The sequence below is a fragment of the Rousettus aegyptiacus genome, unplaced genomic scaffold (genome assembly GCF_014176215.1).
Source record: "Rousettus aegyptiacus isolate mRouAeg1 unplaced genomic scaffold, mRouAeg1.p scaffold_m13_p_7, whole genome shotgun sequence".
In the NCBI taxonomy this organism is placed as follows: Eukaryota; Metazoa; Chordata; class Mammalia; order Chiroptera; family Pteropodidae; genus Rousettus; species Rousettus aegyptiacus.
In genome coordinates, this window is record NW_023416310.1 from 45041798 (window position 1) to 45060939 (window position 19142).

The 19142-nt window shown below is 38.9% G+C and overlaps 1 protein-coding gene across 1 annotated transcript in view; it reads left to right on the top strand.

Annotated features, from left to right (window-relative positions):
- The window catches only part of ANXA4 (annexin A4), a 53592-nt gene that overhangs the window by 29176 nt on the left and 5274 nt on the right, over nucleotides 1-19142 (top strand). The window contains exons 4-11 of the mRNA XM_036224480.1: nucleotides 2949-3043; nucleotides 5257-5370; nucleotides 6211-6301; nucleotides 7747-7826; nucleotides 9652-9708; nucleotides 15275-15368; nucleotides 17749-17844; nucleotides 18429-18487. Of these exons, the coding sequence (XP_036080373.1) occupies nucleotides 2949-3043; nucleotides 5257-5370; nucleotides 6211-6301; nucleotides 7747-7826; nucleotides 9652-9708; nucleotides 15275-15368; nucleotides 17749-17844; nucleotides 18429-18487 (686 nt within the window). The remainder of the gene's footprint in view (nucleotides 1-2948; nucleotides 3044-5256; nucleotides 5371-6210; nucleotides 6302-7746; nucleotides 7827-9651; nucleotides 9709-15274; nucleotides 15369-17748; nucleotides 17845-18428; nucleotides 18488-19142) is intronic.

A 19142-nucleotide genomic window follows, 5' to 3' on the forward strand; every position in this document is an offset into this window, starting at 1 on the left:
AAGGGCTTGTCTTCCAGTGTTCTACCCTCAAGTCAGTCCCCAAAGGTAAAAGCTTCATGCTGGGTGAGCGCAGGCATGCAGGGTGCACTACCCTGGCCTAGTTCCTGGCCTGGGAGGACATTTAGCCAGAGAAGTAACCTCTGGTTTATATCTACTATTTAGAATCTCCTTGAGATTTGGATAAAAATCTTGACCATGAGGCCTTAGTTCCCAGTTTTTCTATTCAAGAAGAGTTAATTTTACTTAGCCCCAATGCTCCTAACAGCAACAATATCAATAACAGTGAACATTTGTTAAGTTCTACTCTGTGTCAGGCACAATATGTTACACGGATTATCTGTTTTAATCCTGATAGCAGTTTTACTGCTAAGAAAGTTGAGATTTAAGGAGATTTGCTAACTCGCCCAACGTCTCAGAACTAGTGAGTGTTAGAGTTGGGATTCTAGGCAATTCCAGGTAGTCCGACTTCAGGGCTGGAGTTTGAGCTGCTGTGCTATCATGGTGCCCACTTCTGAACAGAACGTTCTAAATCTACGTGACTACCGCCTCTTTTTCTCCTTTTCATAAATAAAATGGAAAGATTTATCCTCATGATTTGGTATATGTCAAGAACACTATCATTCAGAATGTGGACCACATGGCATTTAGAATGCTCAAAATCAGAGTCAGGGGACATTTGACACAGCCTGTGTTTTTCAGTGCCTGCCGTGTGGGCACCAACGCAAGGCGGATGGTTAGAGGAGACCGGGGTTATGAAACCTAGTCTTCGTTTCAGCTAGTCCATGGATTCTAGGTGGCTGAGGCATATACAGGCCTGTTCATAATATGGTAGTGATGGAAGAGGCACAAATAAGATCCCATCGGGGTTCAGAGAGAAGATCCGAACTCCCACGTTTCATTTGGGGTCTTAAGGCAAAACTTCTTGGAGAATGTAGAATTTGCTGTGGGCCTTAGAAGATGAGTTGAGTTTCCATTAACAGAGGTAAGAAAGAATGTGTCTCAGGTGAACGAATGGTATGAGCAAAGCCAGGGGATGAGTGTGAGCATTGGCCTATTTTCAAGTTTAGCTGAGGCCTAGGGGAGTCACAGTTCATTACATAGAAAGGTTGCTTGTAGCAAGAGTTGCTTGCAAAGCCGGATTTGGCTGGTTGGGAGCTTTCTGAGAAGCCAAGTACCAAAGGGAAGTCCTAGGGGTACTCCTGAGAAGACCACCTACAGAATCACAGACATGGGGTAGATGGCCCAAAGGCCAGGAAACAACCAATGCCAGAATCATGCTAAATGGAGGGGTTAGGGAGACATAAACCAAACCAACAGACTGGTAGTGAAGGAGGTCAGAAGAATAAAGTGCAATGCAGTTGGGTCAAGAGCTAAGTCAGTGGATTTGGCTGCCTGGTATCCTTTTATATGGATATTTACAGTAGTGAATGAGATGTTGTCAAGAGTTCCAAATGCCAGGTTGTAGCACTTGCAGTAAATCCAGCAGACGGTGGGGAGCCGATGTATATTCCTGGGTAGGGGAGGGATGCTGTGAGGTTTTCTTTATAGGAAAATGAATCTGACAAAACTTTGCAAAGAGCAGTTAGGAGGTAAGAGTACTAGTTAGAATACTAGTTAGCAGACTTTTATAGTTGTTTTAGAAGAAGCTCTGAAATCCTGAAGGGGAGTGGTAGTGGTAGGAATTGTAAAGAGGGGACAGATGCAAAAAGAATCACAGAGCTAGATTTCGCATGACTTGGTGGCAGGAAATTTGAATGTAGAAGAAAGAGGGTAAAAAAACAAAGCTATATTATAGGTTCAAACTTATAGAAGAAAGATGACACGCAAAAGGCGATAAACTTTCTCTCCCCAGCAGAGATTGCTGGGAAGAAAAGAATAGTTGTATCTATTACTCTCTCTCTCTTTTTTTTAAGAGACCAAAGAATAGGTGCCTAAGGTATGTAAACTTAAAGTTCTGTAGCTTTCTCCCTATACCTCACATTTTTCTGGACCTCTTATCTTGCAAAGAATAACTCGAGTGAAGGTATTTTTCCATTTCTTCCTAAAATAATTTCAGTAGAATCGCTTCTGTAACCCATCATAACTCCCCACACAGTGTAAACAATGAGGAAACAGAAAACTCACCAAACATACGTGAATAGCTAGCCGTTACTAAGACGAGGGACCGATTTGGAAAAAGAGAATAAAGCCACTAGCACCCTTCCTGCCCCCCATCCAGTAAAAGCCGCTGCAAGAAACAGGCAAACAGAACTTAGGACATTTCTAATTTGTAATTCATCTTGTAAAGTTTGGGTAGGATATTGCATCCTGGGAATTCATGGGCATTTATAAAAAAAGGAACCATCTGAGATCAGGAAAGAGAGCTTGGAAGTGAAAAACACAATTACGGATATTAAAACACAGTGAATGCTGTGAGCAGCCAATTTAGACCCTGCAAAGTGCTGAATCAGTGAATTAAAAGACAGATTTGAATTGTTTCAGAACTTAGAGAAAATGATTGAGATGAAAAATGAAGAGAGAAAAGGCAAGAACATGGGAATAGATACAGGAGATCCAAAACATGATAAGAACTGCATAGGATGGGGAAAGCATGGTCCCAATCAACGTATATGGGCTAGTAAGTGTTGGGCATTGTGCTAAGTAACTCACTTTCTCCTTCTATTTAACCCTTGTGGCAGCCCTATGATCATGATAACTCACATTTATAGATAAGGAAACTAATGCTCAGAGAAGTTGACTACTTCGTTCAGTGGTAAACAGCTAATTAAAGAAGAGGCTAAGACTCAAATCCAGTGTCTGTTGCCCAAAAAATAGACAAACCCTCTGAACAAACCTCTTTTCTTGGAAAGCTCTCAGCGTGTGTTTGGGTGACTCCAGTTTCTGCAGAGGCCCATTTTCTCTTTCCTCTCTCAAATCACACTCACTTACTGTCTCCGCTCCATTGCCAGGCACCGATGAAGACGCCATTATCAGTGTCCTCGCTCACCGCAACACGGCCCAGCGCCAGGAGATCAGGACGGCCTATAAGACCAACATCGGCAGGGTAGGCCACAGTCTGTCTGACCTTGATTTCTGAAGTGGCCCTGTGTTTTTAAAAAACATATTCTTTTCCCTGTTTAAAGATGTTCTTGGAAAAAAGTAAAAAGCTTTCACCACATTCCCTCAACTGTCCTTATCAAGGAATGATTTCAGGAGCTCTTGATTCACAGAGCTCAAGGCCAAACTTGAACTCTTCCCACCCAAGTTCTCACAGGGACTGCTTTGTCAAACAGACCCAGCCAGCACCCTTTTGAGCGCCAGACAGGGCTGAGCTTCCTGTGTTGTTTCCCTGACACTAAATAGGCTTCTTTTAGGCCACTGTGGATGAACTGGCCTAAAATATTTACATCCAGCTTGACTAAAATATTTAAATCCAGTTTGTTTTAAATAGGCTCTCCTAGGATTTAAGGTCTATTCCAACTCTTTCACATAAACCCATTCCTAGCATATATTCATTCCTTTGATAATCCTTAATTCCCCATCCGATTCTAGAATGGGATTTATGTGTCTGTACGTGTGTGTAATTTATTAGCTTACGCATTCAGAGGTTGTACACTCAACGTGTTTTCCTCTTCCAGTTTGAATCCCACACCCCTCAGGAACCTTCTCCCTGTCGCCATTTCAGTGACTCACCAACATTATTACACCTAATCTTTCCATATCACTGAAAATTTATCTGTGTGATTGGCAAGAATCTTTTTATTGAGGAAACATCAATGAGTGTATCCAGTTTCAGAGAACAGGAACTCTGATAAATATTTATCTCCTTAAGATACTCTACAGCCGGTCAGACTGTGGCTGCTTCCCAAAGACTGGCATTAAACTGCTGAGCAGACAAGGCTAGCTCAGCTGCTCCCCAGAGCAGCTGCTTGGTGAACCTTGGCTGGGCACTCCAGTAGAGAATGGGATTATTAGTAGCTCGGACTGTCTTCTGGACATTTTAAACCTATCTTCAGGGTTAAATAGGCATGCATGGGCACAAATAGGCATGTGCTTGTGATTTGCGAACTAAAGACATAAAACTTGTTGCCACACACATTCAGGGTCGATTATTTCACTTTAAAACTAAGCTAATCTAATGGCGGTTTTTAAAGATAACTAGCATTAATGGTTTAAGCACTGATTTGTTTGTTCATTCATTCGATGTGTAGATATATCATAAAACTATGCACAGCAGTTGAAATACCATGTTATGGAATCAGGTTTGTGAGGATCAGGGATCTGGACTTGAATAGCAGCTCAGCTCCTTATTGGTTGGTTGCTCTTAAGCAGGTTCTTAAACTCTCTGACCTGTTCTAGCAGGTAATGTGAATAAAAGACTTTAGAATTTGGTCCTTTGTCTAAATAATTACATTTATTTTTAGAAATTGAGCCTTAAGAAATAATTGTGAATGATTTCAAAGATACAACTAAATGCCTAAGTATATAACAGTAGAAAAATAGGAATAGGGGTGGGTAAAGAAATTATTCTGCATCTAGATATAGAAATTTCTGCAGCTCTTAAAAATGTCATAGATGAATATAGACTTGGAAGTATATTCAGGTGATATTGTTAAGGAAGTAAATACATTTAAGTCAGCGTCTGCAAACTTTTTGACCTCAGGACTCCTTTACACTCTTAAATCATTGAGGACTTTTTGTTTATGTGGCTTATATCTATTGCTGTTCACTATATTAGAAATTAAAATTGAGAACATCTTAAAATATGTATTTGTTAACATTAGGAAAACAAAAACTCATCATCACCTGTTAATATAACATTTTTTATGAAAAATAGCCACATATTTCAAAATAAAAAATTTTTAGCGAGAAAGTTTTTATTGTTTTACATTTTTCAAATCGTTTTAATGTCTGGCTTAATGGGTGACAGCCGGATTCTCCTATCTGCCTCTGCATTCAGTTTGTAAGAGGTGATTTTGGTTGAAGTATATGAAGAAAACCTGGTTTTATACACATAGGTAGTTGGAAAAGGGAGGAGCATATTAATAGCCATTAAATATTATTGTAGATATGTAGATATAGCAAGTAGCCTTTGGAAAACTCCACTGTACAATGTAAGAGAATGACATTGAAAAAGTCATGTCTTGGTGTTATTATGAAAATAGTTTTGACCTTGAAGGTCCCCAGAAAGGGTCTTGGAGACCCCAAGGACCATACTGTGATAATGGCTAGTTTAAGTTACTCTAACAGTAAGCAAGCTGTTTTGTTGTATTGTAGGACCTGATAGATGACTTGAAGTCGGAACTGAGTGGCAACTTCGAGCGCGTGATTGTGGGGATGATGATGCCCACTGTGCTGTACGACGTGGAGGAGCTGCGAAGGGCCATGAAGGTTTGTGCTTCTCCCCTCTTGTGCTGTTAGTGCAAATACTGACAAATTTTCTCAAGCAACTGTGACAAAGGCCCTCTGAGGGTGTAGAAGATAAGGGATAGGAGATTTTCCCTAATTTATGACAACTTCAAAAAATGACATTATGCTATAGCAATTGTAATTTAAAAGTTGTTTTCCAAAAAGTTACCAAATCACTCACTCTTTCCTCTAGCTCCATAGAGAATGATTATAGTGCTTTTGGTTCAGCTCCAGAAACTTTCTTGCTGTGTCAGCTCCTTTTGAGGTATGAAACTTTATTACTGACACCTTGGGTATCTCTGGGTCTGCTGTCGGCTCAGAACTGGCAAAAATAAAAAAAGGGTTCTGTGTCCCTAGATAACAGATCCACTGTACCCTAACCTAAGGTCTGCTGATTTTTAATGACTAAGTATAAAATTCAAATATAATTGCTCTCCTCAATCATATCAGTAAATATTCAGTCTTATGGAAGGTTCTGGGCTAGGCTCTGGGAAAACAAAGAGGTAACAGCCTTTGCCAGAAGATTCTGCCACTCAAAGGAAAAGTACAGGGGAGATCAAGGAAAGATTAACAGAGGGCAGAAACTGTCCCTACCCTGGCACAATAACCAATATACAACCTCCCACGAATGTTTATTATAATAATGATTACAGTAAACACATTGGAATTCGGGCAGGACAATTAGAAATGAACAAATTGTGTAGATAGAATCCTGTGGGTTGTCTTTATTCTCTGCAGATTTCGGGTCGGATTTCTTCTCTGTCTGGGGCTCAGCTTTGTACACTGACTTATAAAACCCTCTCCTCTGGGTTTCCCATTTAGGGAGCTGGCACCGACGAGGGCTGCCTGATTGAGATCCTGGCCTCCCGGACACCTGAGGAGATCCGACGCATAAACCAGACCTACCAGCTGCGTATGTAGCATCCTCAGTAGCCTCGGGTTTCGCTGTGATCCAAGAACTAGACTAGCAGCAGAGGTGGGTCACCTACTGATCAAACTGACCATGTGGGGTCCAAGCTCTGCTTTCAAGCAGACCTCTGTTGTCTTCTCAAGACTCCTCAGGTAAACGTGCTACTTAGGCTACCCAGTGCAGTGTTTTATTACCCAGGAAGCTGGAAAGTTGTTCCTTATTATCAAGCAGGTGCTTGTTCAAAAGTGGTGGTGGCAACAGTGAATCTTAACATTCTAGGGAGCGGCCTGGAGGGGCTGTCTCACCCAACTTCTTACTTTCAGACTGGAGTGTGTGTCCTTCAGCCATCTCAGAATGATAGCCATTTACTCCCCTCTTTAAAATCTCCAGAGAATGATACAGATGAAGAGCCTTTATAAGATGCATGCCCCTTTGCCCTAAGAATATTAAAAAAATACACAAAGATTTAGATCCCACAGTATTTAATTGGTGTTTGTTATATTAGCTAAAAATGTCAAACACTTTAGCAGACTGCCTAAACAGAATATGGTACACCCACACAATGTACTGTTGTGTAGTCATCAAAGCATATATTGACGGATACTATTAAATTACATTAAATGGCATGATATATGGATAAGTGAAAAAAAGACAAATCACAAAATAGTATGCTATGGTCCCATTTTTTTTCAAGAAAGAAAAATAATATGTGTATGTGGGGGAAAATGGGGAAGGATATTCACAAATATGTTATTGAAAATTATTATTTCTTGGTGATTAGATTATCATGAGGTGCCCCCCCTCCGTTTTACTTATTTTTTTCTTAAGTTTTGCACAGTAAATATGTGATACTTTGGTAGAAAGAAAACAACACAATAATAGTTTTTTGGTAAATGTTCAGAGCAGGATGTTCCAAACCTTGGGAGTTTGGTTCTAGCACCGGATCCCCACACCTACTGAATGCGGGTATTCTCCTGCTGCGGGCTGTGAAAGGTTGGAGCTTCTCTTGGGGAAGTGCTCGAGCGAGTGACATGGCAGAGAAGGCACATGCTAGAATTTGGGCTTGACAGCTCCCTGCTTGTCCCCAAACACGAGTTCTGAAACTCCACTCTACTGGCTTTTCAACAGTCACTATTCTTTACGTCACTAAAAACCGCATTCAGAACAGACCCCTGGACAGTGGGACGGTGAGGGCTACAACCCCGGCCTTCCTCCCTCCCTTTTAAGGGACAGGAACATGTCGTTTCCACCATAACGACAAGCTAAACTTTGCCATTTTACCAGCGTTTTGTTTTTTAAAAAACTGCGTGTGAGGTGAAAAACCTCACGAGGAGCTGCTTCAGTAAGTGGGTCCTGGAGAAGACAGAAGGCTCTGGCGTGTGACACAGTGTTGGGCAGGTCTCTTTATCCCCTTGGAGCTAATTTTGCTAATTTTACTGTCTTGCTAGAACACGGGCGGAGCCTGGAAGACGACATTCGCTCTGATACGTCATTCATGTTCCAGCGAGTGCTGGTGTCTCTGTCTGCTGTGAGTGGCTCCCTCTGTTGGCTGCTTCTGATGGGCGTTGGGTTTTATTGACGTGCTCACTCTGTCCTTTTCCAGACTTTCTTATCCTTTCAACCTCCCAAATGTCAATATTCCCCAGATGTTTTTCTCAGGCCTCTCTTTTAGAGACTCTGGCTAGTCATGTGTGACCATTTGTTCCAATTTATACATACAAGTGCCTAATACATGTCCTCATTATTCAGTGCACGGAGACTTAAGAGGATCATTCAGAGACAGTTCCTGAGCTTTAGGAGTTTATATTGTCATAAGGGAATATATCAGATATACAAATTGCTTTGATGAAGGCCTGAAAAGTAAGTCCCTAAGGAGAGGCACATAGTAAAGGGAAGGTTCAAGGAGAATTTTAGCTGCAGAAACAAAGAAAAGGCTTCATGGCAGAAGTGTGGGTTCAGAGAGGACTTAGAGGGTTGGTAGGACTTTAAGAAGCAGAAGTGCAGGTGAGTGAATTCCAGGCAGCAAGAAACTAACAACAAGGCAATGTGGTGTGATCAGAGAACAACTGGCCGAGCAGTTGGGCTGGTGATCCTAGGGACAAGGTGGAAGGATGAACTGAGATTGTATGTAGGGAAGAGTTTACGCTTTCTTCAAAGAACAGTAGGGAGCGACAGAAGGTTTGAGACCAGTAGAATATGATTGGAAATGTATTTCTAGAAGAGTGATTTATTACTCACTTGTAAAATTAATTGTAATAGCAAGAAATTGGAGGTTGGGAGACCAGGTAGGAATCTCACTATTTTGTAGGAGAAATAAAGCAGGACTCAGCTAGTGTGGGAGCAGGGATGCAAGAAAAGAGCAGATGGTTACATGAGATATTTCACATGACTCCCCAATAGTATCTTTATCCCTGACCTCCTTTCGGAGTGTGAGACTCATTTCTCACTGCTTTTTAGATGTTTCCTTATATATATTTACCATTTTCCTGACTTGTCTTTTTCTGTTAATATTGTTGCTGTTCAGAACAAAACCCTGGAAACCATCTCCAACTTTCACCTTGCTTTGTCTCTGATATTTACTTCCTGTGGTCCACTTTACTTACTTCCTACCCACTTTTTCTTTTCCTCCCAGATTTAACATTGTGCTGAGCCAGACCTAGACTATAGAATATTGAGACAGCATAGCAATAGAAACAGTCTAACAAACCAGAGGAAAGCAGCCCATTTTGCTGCTCCATAGCATTCCTCTACGGCGTCACGCCTGCCTTTCCCATGAGCTGGAGTTGGTAAGGGACAGGGTGTTTTCCTGTGTTCCTCAAGCCCCACCTCTGGTCCCAAACTCTCTCAATTCTCCTGTTCCCAACCCCTACTTGGCAGAATTGATCAGTGTAGATTTGCTGGTTCCAAAGGCATGGGTCAGCTGAGAAGACACGGGACTGCTGGGAGGTGAGGCATGGGAGGAAACAGTAGTGGAGGGAGCTGTCAACAGGCAGCATTTGCTCCCTTTCCTTTTCTAAGTTGCAGAGACACCCATGCAACAGGGGCTCGCCCGCCTTCTGGTTGGTAATGTTCTCTAGGCTCAGATCAGAGCCACAGGAGTAAATGTAAGAATACTCAGAGGACATCGGTGTTGACAGTTTATCAATGGATAGGAAACTCAGGAGCTTGTGGTTTCCCAGAAGTGACAAACAGCACCCCTTAGCTTAAAACTATAGGGAGGGTGGACATCAGTCTTCTCTCCCTAGACTGGAAGTGTGACTGACCCCTTTTGGCATTCTAATTACCATGCCCCTGGATTCCCAGACGTTCTTCATGGCTACTCTCTCATTCTCTTTGGTTTATCTTGTCCTTAGGGTGGCAGGGATGAAGGAAATTTTCTGGATGATGCTCTCGTGAGACAGGATGCCCAGGTGAGTAGAACTGTAGCTTCTTTCTTCTCTTTTGACAGTAAGAGAGGCTTTAGTTGGTGGACCCCTTCTTATATTAGTTTGTATTGAGCTAGCTGGGATGTGTTATTTAAAAAGATTCCCACAGATGATCTTTAATAGCAGAAGTTGCCTGCAGAGCTACCTGGGGCTTGGGAGCAGCATGAGACATCATTATATAAGCACCTCTAGATTCTAGATTTTTTCATGTTGGGACTTTGTTGTGGCCACCCCAGAGAACCATGGAGTGTCTTCTGTATCACTCGGAGGTGAAGAGACTTGCCTTTGCTCTGTTTATCTTGCACTTTTACTTTCCCAAAGAGAACATTTGATAGGACCTGTGTAAAAGAGCTTGGCCCAATGTATATCCTGTCAGGTAAAATTAATACCAAACCCCAAGGGGCAGTTGCTTCCTTGGTACCCAGTCCACTGATGGCACCAACCCCTGGTCTATTTATCGTGACCAGATAACACTAATAATAACTAATAAAATGTGGGTCTTTACTAGGTACCAAACATTGCGCTAGCTCTTGATAAGAAGTATGTCATCAGTGGCTAAGTGGAGGGCCAGGGAAGGAAGGGAGCAAATGGGGGGATCATTTTATGAACATTATAGATGTCTAACCAATGTACCATGTACTTGAAACTAATTTAAATAAATAAATATATTTTTTAAAAACCCCACTAAGTTGTATACTTTAAGGCAGGTGAATTAATCTTAGTAAAGCTGTTAATATCATTTTTCAAAATGAAATACTTTACCGTTAGTAAGAAATCATCTGCGTTTCATGAAATAAAAGACTATTCCCCACTGATAAACAGTGCTCCACTATGAAACGGTATGACTTTGAAATGGTGCAGGGCAGGGAGGAGGATAAGGGATAGAAACATGAGTGACCAGGAGTTAAAAGTTAAACCTTGGTGAAGGGTAAAAGGGCTTTATTATATTCTTCTATATGTTTATACGTTTGGAATTTCCATAATGAAAGATGTAAAAGTTAAAAAAAAAAAAAAGTATGTCACCGAATCCTTGCAATATCCCTATGAAGTAAGTATTACTATCCCAATTTTCTGGATAAGAAAACTGAGGCTCCGAGAAGTTCCTTGGTTAAGTTTCCACAGACAATAAGTGGCAGAACTGGGATTTGAACCTAGGCAATCTGAGTCTAGACATTGTACTCTTAACGCACATATAACCATAGAGAAACACTGGTCCCATTTAATATGTGAGATATGAACCATTATGGATTCTGCAGGAAGGAACCTGTTCCTTCACTAGAAGAGAGAAGGTGTGTGTGTGTCATAAAAGTTCTGAGGACTCAGGGAGGCCCATCCCATACAGAGACACAAGAAATTGCCTTCAATCCAGAAGTTTTGAGGAGGGAGAAGGTATTAAAAACATTGGAACATTGGATGCTTATGTGAATTTCAGCTACCTCACAGAGAGCATTTTGGGGCATAGCCTAGGTGAATCTCAAATTAAATGAAGAGTTACTGAGCAATTTATTCCTGAAACATTATATTCACTATCAGTTTTTTGTGGATTTACTAAGTGCCAGGTATTGTGACTGCTTTACATTTTCCTTACAACAAATCTGGGAAGTAGATATTATTACTTCTGTTTGAAAGATTAGGAAACTGATGCACAGATTTGAATTTGTCCAAGATCACAAAGTTGGTGGAATTGGGCTCTTTGGATCCAGATCTGTCTGATTATTTCAACCCATGCAATTCAACAAACAAATATTTTGGAGCTCTGCAAGGAACACAGTTCTCCTTGGAGGTGACCAGGTGAAAAGGTGCTTCGAAATAAGTTTGGACTGGGGAAGTTGGACAGAGGGAGTAGAACTCAGAATAGTGTTTTTCTGGATATTCCATGGCTTACCAAGAGGCAAGGAATTTAAGAACAACTCCAGTCAAGGTTTCAGCTCTTCCAGAGTAAGACAGGAGGAAACCTTGTCAATGTGTGCTCTTTAACTTGCATCAGCAGCAAGGGGATCATTGCAGAATTTGGGTATCGTGCTAAGTGAAATAAGTCAAAGAGAAAAAGTTGAGAACCATATAATTTCACTCATATGTGGGACATAAAACTGAAAGCAACAAATGAACAAGACAGGCAGACAGCAGTTTAGTGGTTAACGAAAGGGGTCAGGGGGAGGTTAGATAATGATGGAAGGAAATTTAACTTTGAATGTTGAACACATAATGCAATATGCATATGATGTATTGTTGAATCATATACTTGAAATCTACATAACTTTATTGACCAATGTCACCCCAATAAATTTAATAAAGTAAAAAGAAATTGGGTATTATAACTTGATTTTGATGTAGGGAAGCAAATGGGACCATGCTATAAGAAAGAGTCAGGTTTCAGATTGCGTTAGACCCTAAAATAAATGAGAAAAAAATGGATTTTAATTAAATAAATGATTTAAAAAAAAAAAGAAAAAAAGAAAAAAATGCAATGAGAAAATAACAGATGAGAATGGAGCTGGATAAAGGGTAAGCAGATTGAGGAAGGAAAAAAAAGAGAAAAAAGAGCTAGATAAGTTGGAGGAGAAATGTTCTCAGATGAAGCAGAGAAAACCGGAATTTTAAAGTTTATTAGAAGCAGGAATGATCAAAAATGATATTACTGAAAATGACATCATTGTGAAAAGCAATGCCAAAAAAAACCTCCTCCCGAATTCAGAAGAAAAGGACAAAGCAATCAGAGAAAAAGAACATAAAGGAAAGACTATGGAGATTAGAATTGTGACAAAAAGGGTATGGAAAAATTTGCACTGATATATATTTAAAAGTATAATAAAGGTAAAAATAAAGCATGGGGTCCTGATATAAGAATAATAAAGAGAAGCCAATGGAACGATTAGAAAATCTAAGAGTAAAACCAAGCCTATGTGAGAATAAACAGGTAGCTTTTTAAATCAGCAAGTAAATCAGTGGAGTTGGGACAACTGGCTAACCATTTGGGAAAAAATAAAGTTAGATCTCTGCTTTCACTTCACATTACAATGAATTCTAAAAAGATTGAAATTTAATATGAATAAATGAAGTAAGGTACTACAATAAAGAATAATTAATGTTTTTTTTTTTAATCTGGAGCTGGGAAAAGATTTTATAGCCCTGACACAAAAGGTAGAAACCATGAAGGAAAAATAATTGGTAGTTCGACCACATTAAAAAAGCATACAAATTGTTTTAGCAGATAATACCACAAAGACAATTTAAGATCAAATTATAGAATGGGAAAGTTTCTTCTTATGTACAATAAGCTGAATATATAAAGAGATTTTATAAATACACAATATAGTTAACTATGCTACCAATAAATCAAAACTACTATTGTGATGCTATGAATAGGAATGCTCCAGTTTTTTTGTTTTTAATGGACAATAGACTTTAACAGGCAACTCAAAAAAGAAAAAAATAGGAATAGCAAATACTTCAAAAATGTCCAACCTCACCAGTTACTAAAAGAAATTAACACAAAAAATACTATTTTCTACCCATTATTAAAAAGGTTACTCTTCAAGGTCAATTGTGATATTTTATAAAAGTATCATTCTGTGACAGATTGGAAGCTGGTTCTTTGCTCCACATTCTAGGAACCACTTCAAACTTAGTGACATAAAACAACCACCATTTGATTATGCCCATGGATTCTGTAGGTCAGGAATTCAGACGAGTCACTGCAGAGCTGCCTGTCTCTGCTCTGTAATGTCTAAGGTCTTAGTTGGGAAGACTTGAGCAGCTGGAGGTGACTCAAATGGATGGAGGTTGGAAGCTCCATCACTCATGTATCTGGTATCTGGATTGTGATGACTTGAGGTGGCATCAGCAGGGACTCCAGGTGACTTGGGCTTCCCAAAGCATGGCGGCTGTCTTTCAAGAGGGAGCATCTCACAAGCCAGCATTCCAAAAGAACCAAAGCTGTCTGGCCTTCTATGACCTAGCCTCAGAAGTCAATGGCACTACTATCGTATTGTATTGATTAAAACAGTCACAAAGCTACTGAGATTTGAATTTGAAAAATACTGATTTAGATAAACCCTTTATGCCCTCCACACTTTAAAATTGTCACAAGCAATGAAAGAATTAGAAAAAGAAGTGAAGAAACAGATGAGTAGATGGAGGTAAGCTCAATGAGTGACAAAATGTGTCAATTAAGGACATTTTGAGAAATTTAACAAGCTAACTGCTGATTATAAATTAGCAGTAGGGTTTAAATTTTCTTTTATAAAATACACATAAAATTTACCATCTTAATCATTTTTAAGTGTACAGTTCAGTAGTTAACTATATGCACATTGTGCAACCAATCTCCAGAACTTTTTCATCTTGAAAAACTGCAACTCTCTACCCATTAAATAACTTATTTTCCCCCCTCTCCAGCCACAGGCAACTACTATTCTACTTTCTGTTTCTAGAAATTTGACTATTTTAGAGATCTCATATAACATATAAGGGAAATCATACAATATTTGTCTTTTTGTGACTGGCTTATTTCACGTAGTGTAACATCCTCAAGTTCTAACACGTGTCAGAACTTCTTTTTAAGGCTGCATATTCCACTGCATGTATATACCATGTTTTGTTTATTTATGTGTCAATGGACGTTTGTGTTGCTTCCACCTTTTGGCTGTTGTGAATAATACTGCTGTGAACATGGATATACACATATCTTCTTAAGATTCTGTTTTCAATTCTTTTGAATACATACTCAGAAATAGTATTGCTGGGTCATATGGTAATTCTATTTTTAATTCTTGAGGAACAGCCATACTGTTTTCTAAAGAGGCTGCATCATTTTACATTCTTACCAACCATGCACAAGGATTCCAGTTTCCTCATAACCTTGTCAACACTTTTTATTTTCTGTTTTTTTTTTAATAGCTGCCATTCTAATGGGTATGAGGAGATATGAACAGTAGTTTCGATTTATCAATGGTATAATTAAAGTGACGAGAATCAATTTCTTATATTCTTACCTAGTTGGAATATAAGCAGTTACTGATGGGTCCTGCCTCTACTGTGAAACCTTCTGTAGCCCCAAGCAAATCACAGCTCATTCTAGAGCAGTGTTGTCCAATGAAACGCTGCGATGTGTAAAATGCTCTACGTCTGCACTGTCTATTATGGGTAGCCACGCATGGCCACTGAGCACTTGAAATGTGGCCAGTACGAATGAGGAGTTGAATTTTATTTTTTATTGAATTTTAATTAAAATTTAAATAGCCACATGTGGTTAGTGGCTACTGTGTGGGACAACCCAAGTCTAGGATTCCTTAGCTCTTAAAATCGAACCATGTAGTGTGCATGTAACTGCTGGTGTTTGTCTTGACCCTCAAGGAGATGTTAGAGGGTCCCATTAGTCATGCCTAAGGAAAAATCTTGAGTCATTACCACTCACTGCCAGTACCACTTCTACCCCTATCACCAGCAAAATAAAACTAAGCCCTCTCAGCTTTTTGAAGTTCTGGAAATATTTGGATATATCCTGGCACCTTTCTGTGGTATTTTTAACTTGTGTTTTGTTTGGTTCCAGGACCTGTATGAGGCTGGAGAGAAGAAATGGGGGACAGATGAGGTGAAATTTCTAACTGTCCTCTGTTCTCGGAATCGAAATCATCTATTGCATGGTAAGGCACTTTCCTCATCTTCCAAAGAAACTTTAAAAGGTAGTGAAAACTATATTGCCCTTAATTAATTATAACCTTTTCCCCTTTATCTGATACAAAGGACTGATTGTCCTGAACTGTTGTAGATAACTTACCTTGGAAATATATCAGTGCCACAGTGTGCATGAAGGCCAATTTCTCAAAGATTAATCATGAATAATTAGCAGATATACAGCATATTCATAGAAGTTTGGCATTCTCGTTTAAAGGAAACCGACCTTCGTAGTCAGTCCTTTTCTAAAGTAGGTGCATTTAAATGTAGTTACATAAGACAAAATCTTCAGTACGTCAGCAAGCAAGAAAATAGAAATATTGATTGACATTTGTTCCTGTATAACTTCCAAGTTGTAAAACTAATAAAAGTGATTTTTTAGGGGTTATGTGTTGCATCAGGTGAATAGTGGATAATTTCAAATTTTATTTCCTATGGGGAACGTTTCTAATTTGCTTCTGATAATACTAGTCTTTATAATGTGCTTTTAACTTCTTTGGGGAAAAGATACCATACAATTGTAGAATCCTTGTTGTCAGGTTTATTTTCTTCTTGTAAATAGCAATAAGGGTTTAATAAGATATTTCATCTTTTTTATAAGCTCTTTAAATCTTTATGCTATGTCATAATTTTATAAACTTACCATGCTCTTATAGTCATGTGCAATTTATAAAACTTGTGGGACATTTGAGAAGAATGAGTTTGATAAATTGAAAACATAAAGTAATTGAAAATTACAACATATTTTGAAGCTGCAGTTATTCCAGATATTCCACAGCGACAAGAAATAGGTGAAACTCCTGTTTATAAATGTCATGCTCCTATTTCTTTGTCTTCCCTTGCCTAATTACTAATAACACAGAGCTTCCCCTGGTGGTACTTCCCAAGAACTGCAGGTCCTCAGAAGCCAATTCCATGCAAATATATCCATAACAAATTGCACCTCCAGCCACAAGTCAGTAGTTGTGCAGTTATAAAATATCTGCTTGTAAACCGTGGGAAGAAAATCTTTTAAGCACTATTTTGATAAAGAAAACTTCAATAAGTTTCTTACCAACCAACAATAATAGTGAGGATTCAAAATAACTAAGGTTTTGTTAATTATCTTCTAGATGTAATGCAGTGCTGAGCATATTATAAGCATTGTTTGTTGCAACACTCCAATGAAGCAGCCATCATTTTCCCCACTTTACAGTGGAAAAGACTGAGGCTTAGAAAATGTGTCAGTTAGTTTTTTGAGTCTAAGCAATATATACTGACTCTAATTTAAGAAGAAGTAGTAGTAGTAGTAGTAGTAGTAGTAGTAGTAGTAGTAATATAAAATGGAAAATACTGGTAGCTCATTGACTTGAAGGGAGAGTTTAATGACTCCAGGAAGAACAGACATCAAGGCAGGTCTGGGAATCTCAGTTGAGGGAATGGTAGATTTTATTTCTAAGGCAGAGTTCCCCAAAGTCTGGTCTCTATGAAAAATGCTGATTCACAAATCCCTACATCAGACTGGAGAGCTGACTTAGAACCTCCAAGAGTGATATCTGGAAAGTTTAACACTTTTCTCAAATGATTCTAATCTCCTGTGAGGTTAAAGATGACTTAATGCTTTTGGCCAGCCTCATGATCTGCTCAATTTAAAAATTACCAGGAGGGTAGGACTGATTGGTCCTGGATAGGTGAACTTCTCACTCTTTTGGTAGAGCTTATGGTGTATGTTAGGGGGCAAGGGTTTTCCTGGATTGACATCCCTGTGAGAATCACACTGTTTAGGGGTGGGGTAGCACCCCAAACAAGGTGATATTAAGAAGATATCCAATCTAATATGGCTCCAGAAAGAGGCATTAAGAGAGGGAAATATGTTCATGACATTCCAAAATATTTGGCAAAAAAAAGTGAAAAAAATGTAGTTATGCTGAAGTCTATAAAAAGATGCAACCAGCTGTCATCAAATGTGACTCAGTTTGAAGAGGTTGAATTGCCCTAGTTTCAGTGAGCCAAAAGGAAGATGAATATACAGGTGATTGCCAAGGCCAAAATTGCAAAAAGACACATTCAGCTTATTAAGGAAACGATGAGAAAAGAAAGCAAATCTCTTCAGAAGTTATTTCCATTTTATGTGCGAGAAAACAGGGTCTCACATAAGGAGAAGGATTTGTCTGATGTCCTCCTCCCCTTGGGCCCATTCCACTTGCCATATGCCTCCTGGATTCTCACCCACATTGCTAATTAGTTTCCTCTTGAAATATGCTGAAGAATAAATAGTGTGGACTAGTTAAAAGATGCTCATTCTCTCCATGAATTTTAGTTTCCTCTATGTTTTTATTATTTGTAATTTTACTCTGTTATTTTTTGTAGTGTTTGATGAGTACAAAAGGATATCACAGAAGGATATTGAACAGAGTATTAAATCTGAAACATCTGGTAGCTTTGAAGATGCTCTACTGGCCATAGGTAAGCTGTTAGTGGGTAAAGAGTGGAGAAACAAATGTTTATAGACTTTCCTCCTTGCTATCAGTTTGTTGTTATAAGATGTAGATTTTTATTTTCAGGGATAAAAAAAACTGTTTAAATCACTCATGATATACAGAATTTTATAATAAGAAATATTATATACCACCTGATTGTTATTATACCATGTGGCTTTATATATTTTATATACTCTGTGCCTTCTTATCACAGGATAAGGGAAAGATAATCCTGTACTAGATGTATCTTGCAAGTCCATGAATGATTAGAACAAGTAACTGTTCATATGGTAGACATGATAATCATTTTGAAACCATATGCTGCCCTTTGCTTTAATGGTCTTTATTAATCACTTCTCCAGGAATTTGATAATAAATCGAGGGTACTTCCCATCTGTGAAAATGTTTTCAAAAATAGCCTATGTTTATAAAACATTCTTTGGCTAAAATTTTTCTGAGAAAGCAATCAATAGATACCACTTCATACCTCGTAGAAACAGAGGGAACAACTGTCACTTTTTCTCATAGATTTTATCTGTAATCTTTTCATTTTTTTTTATCTCTTGACAGTAAAGTGCATGAGGAACAAATCTGCATATTTTGCTGAAAGGCTTTATAAATCTATGAAGGTAAATGACCTCATTTTTGCATCTGAATGACTCTGACATGTCTTGTGTCTGCCTTCATATGTTTATTTATTTATATCTCCCACACAGATTAGCAAAATCAGTCTGAGATATTCAGTTCAATTTATTAAATATTTCACTGAGTGCCTGCTAATAACAACACTCGGTAATATTTATTGAGTACTTATGCGTGATCATTGTTCCTAATGTTTTATACCTATGGGTCAATTTTATTTCCACAACAGCTATATGGGTCAGGTCCTGTTCTCAACCCCCATTTTATAGCTGAGAAAACTATTGCATAGAGAAGACAGGCAATTTGCCCAGGGTCCTCAATGAAGAAGTAATGGAGCAGGAATGCAACACTGGCAGCTGGCCTCAGAGCCCAAGTTCCTAACCATGCACTGTACTCCGTGCAAGCACCCTTGCTGGATGCTTGTCTACCTGCTTACTGAAGTCCTTGCTCTCAGAGAGCTCCTAACCTTGAGGGGAAGGCAGGTATGCGCAAAACACCAATAAGAACAAAATAGGATGTAAGACAATAGTTGAGGATCCAAATATTGTAGGAATACAGAAGAAAGGGTATTTTTTGTTTGTTTGTTTAGGGAGTGAGGATCAGAAAAGAATATATAAAGAAATTATTATGTTTGAGCAAGAC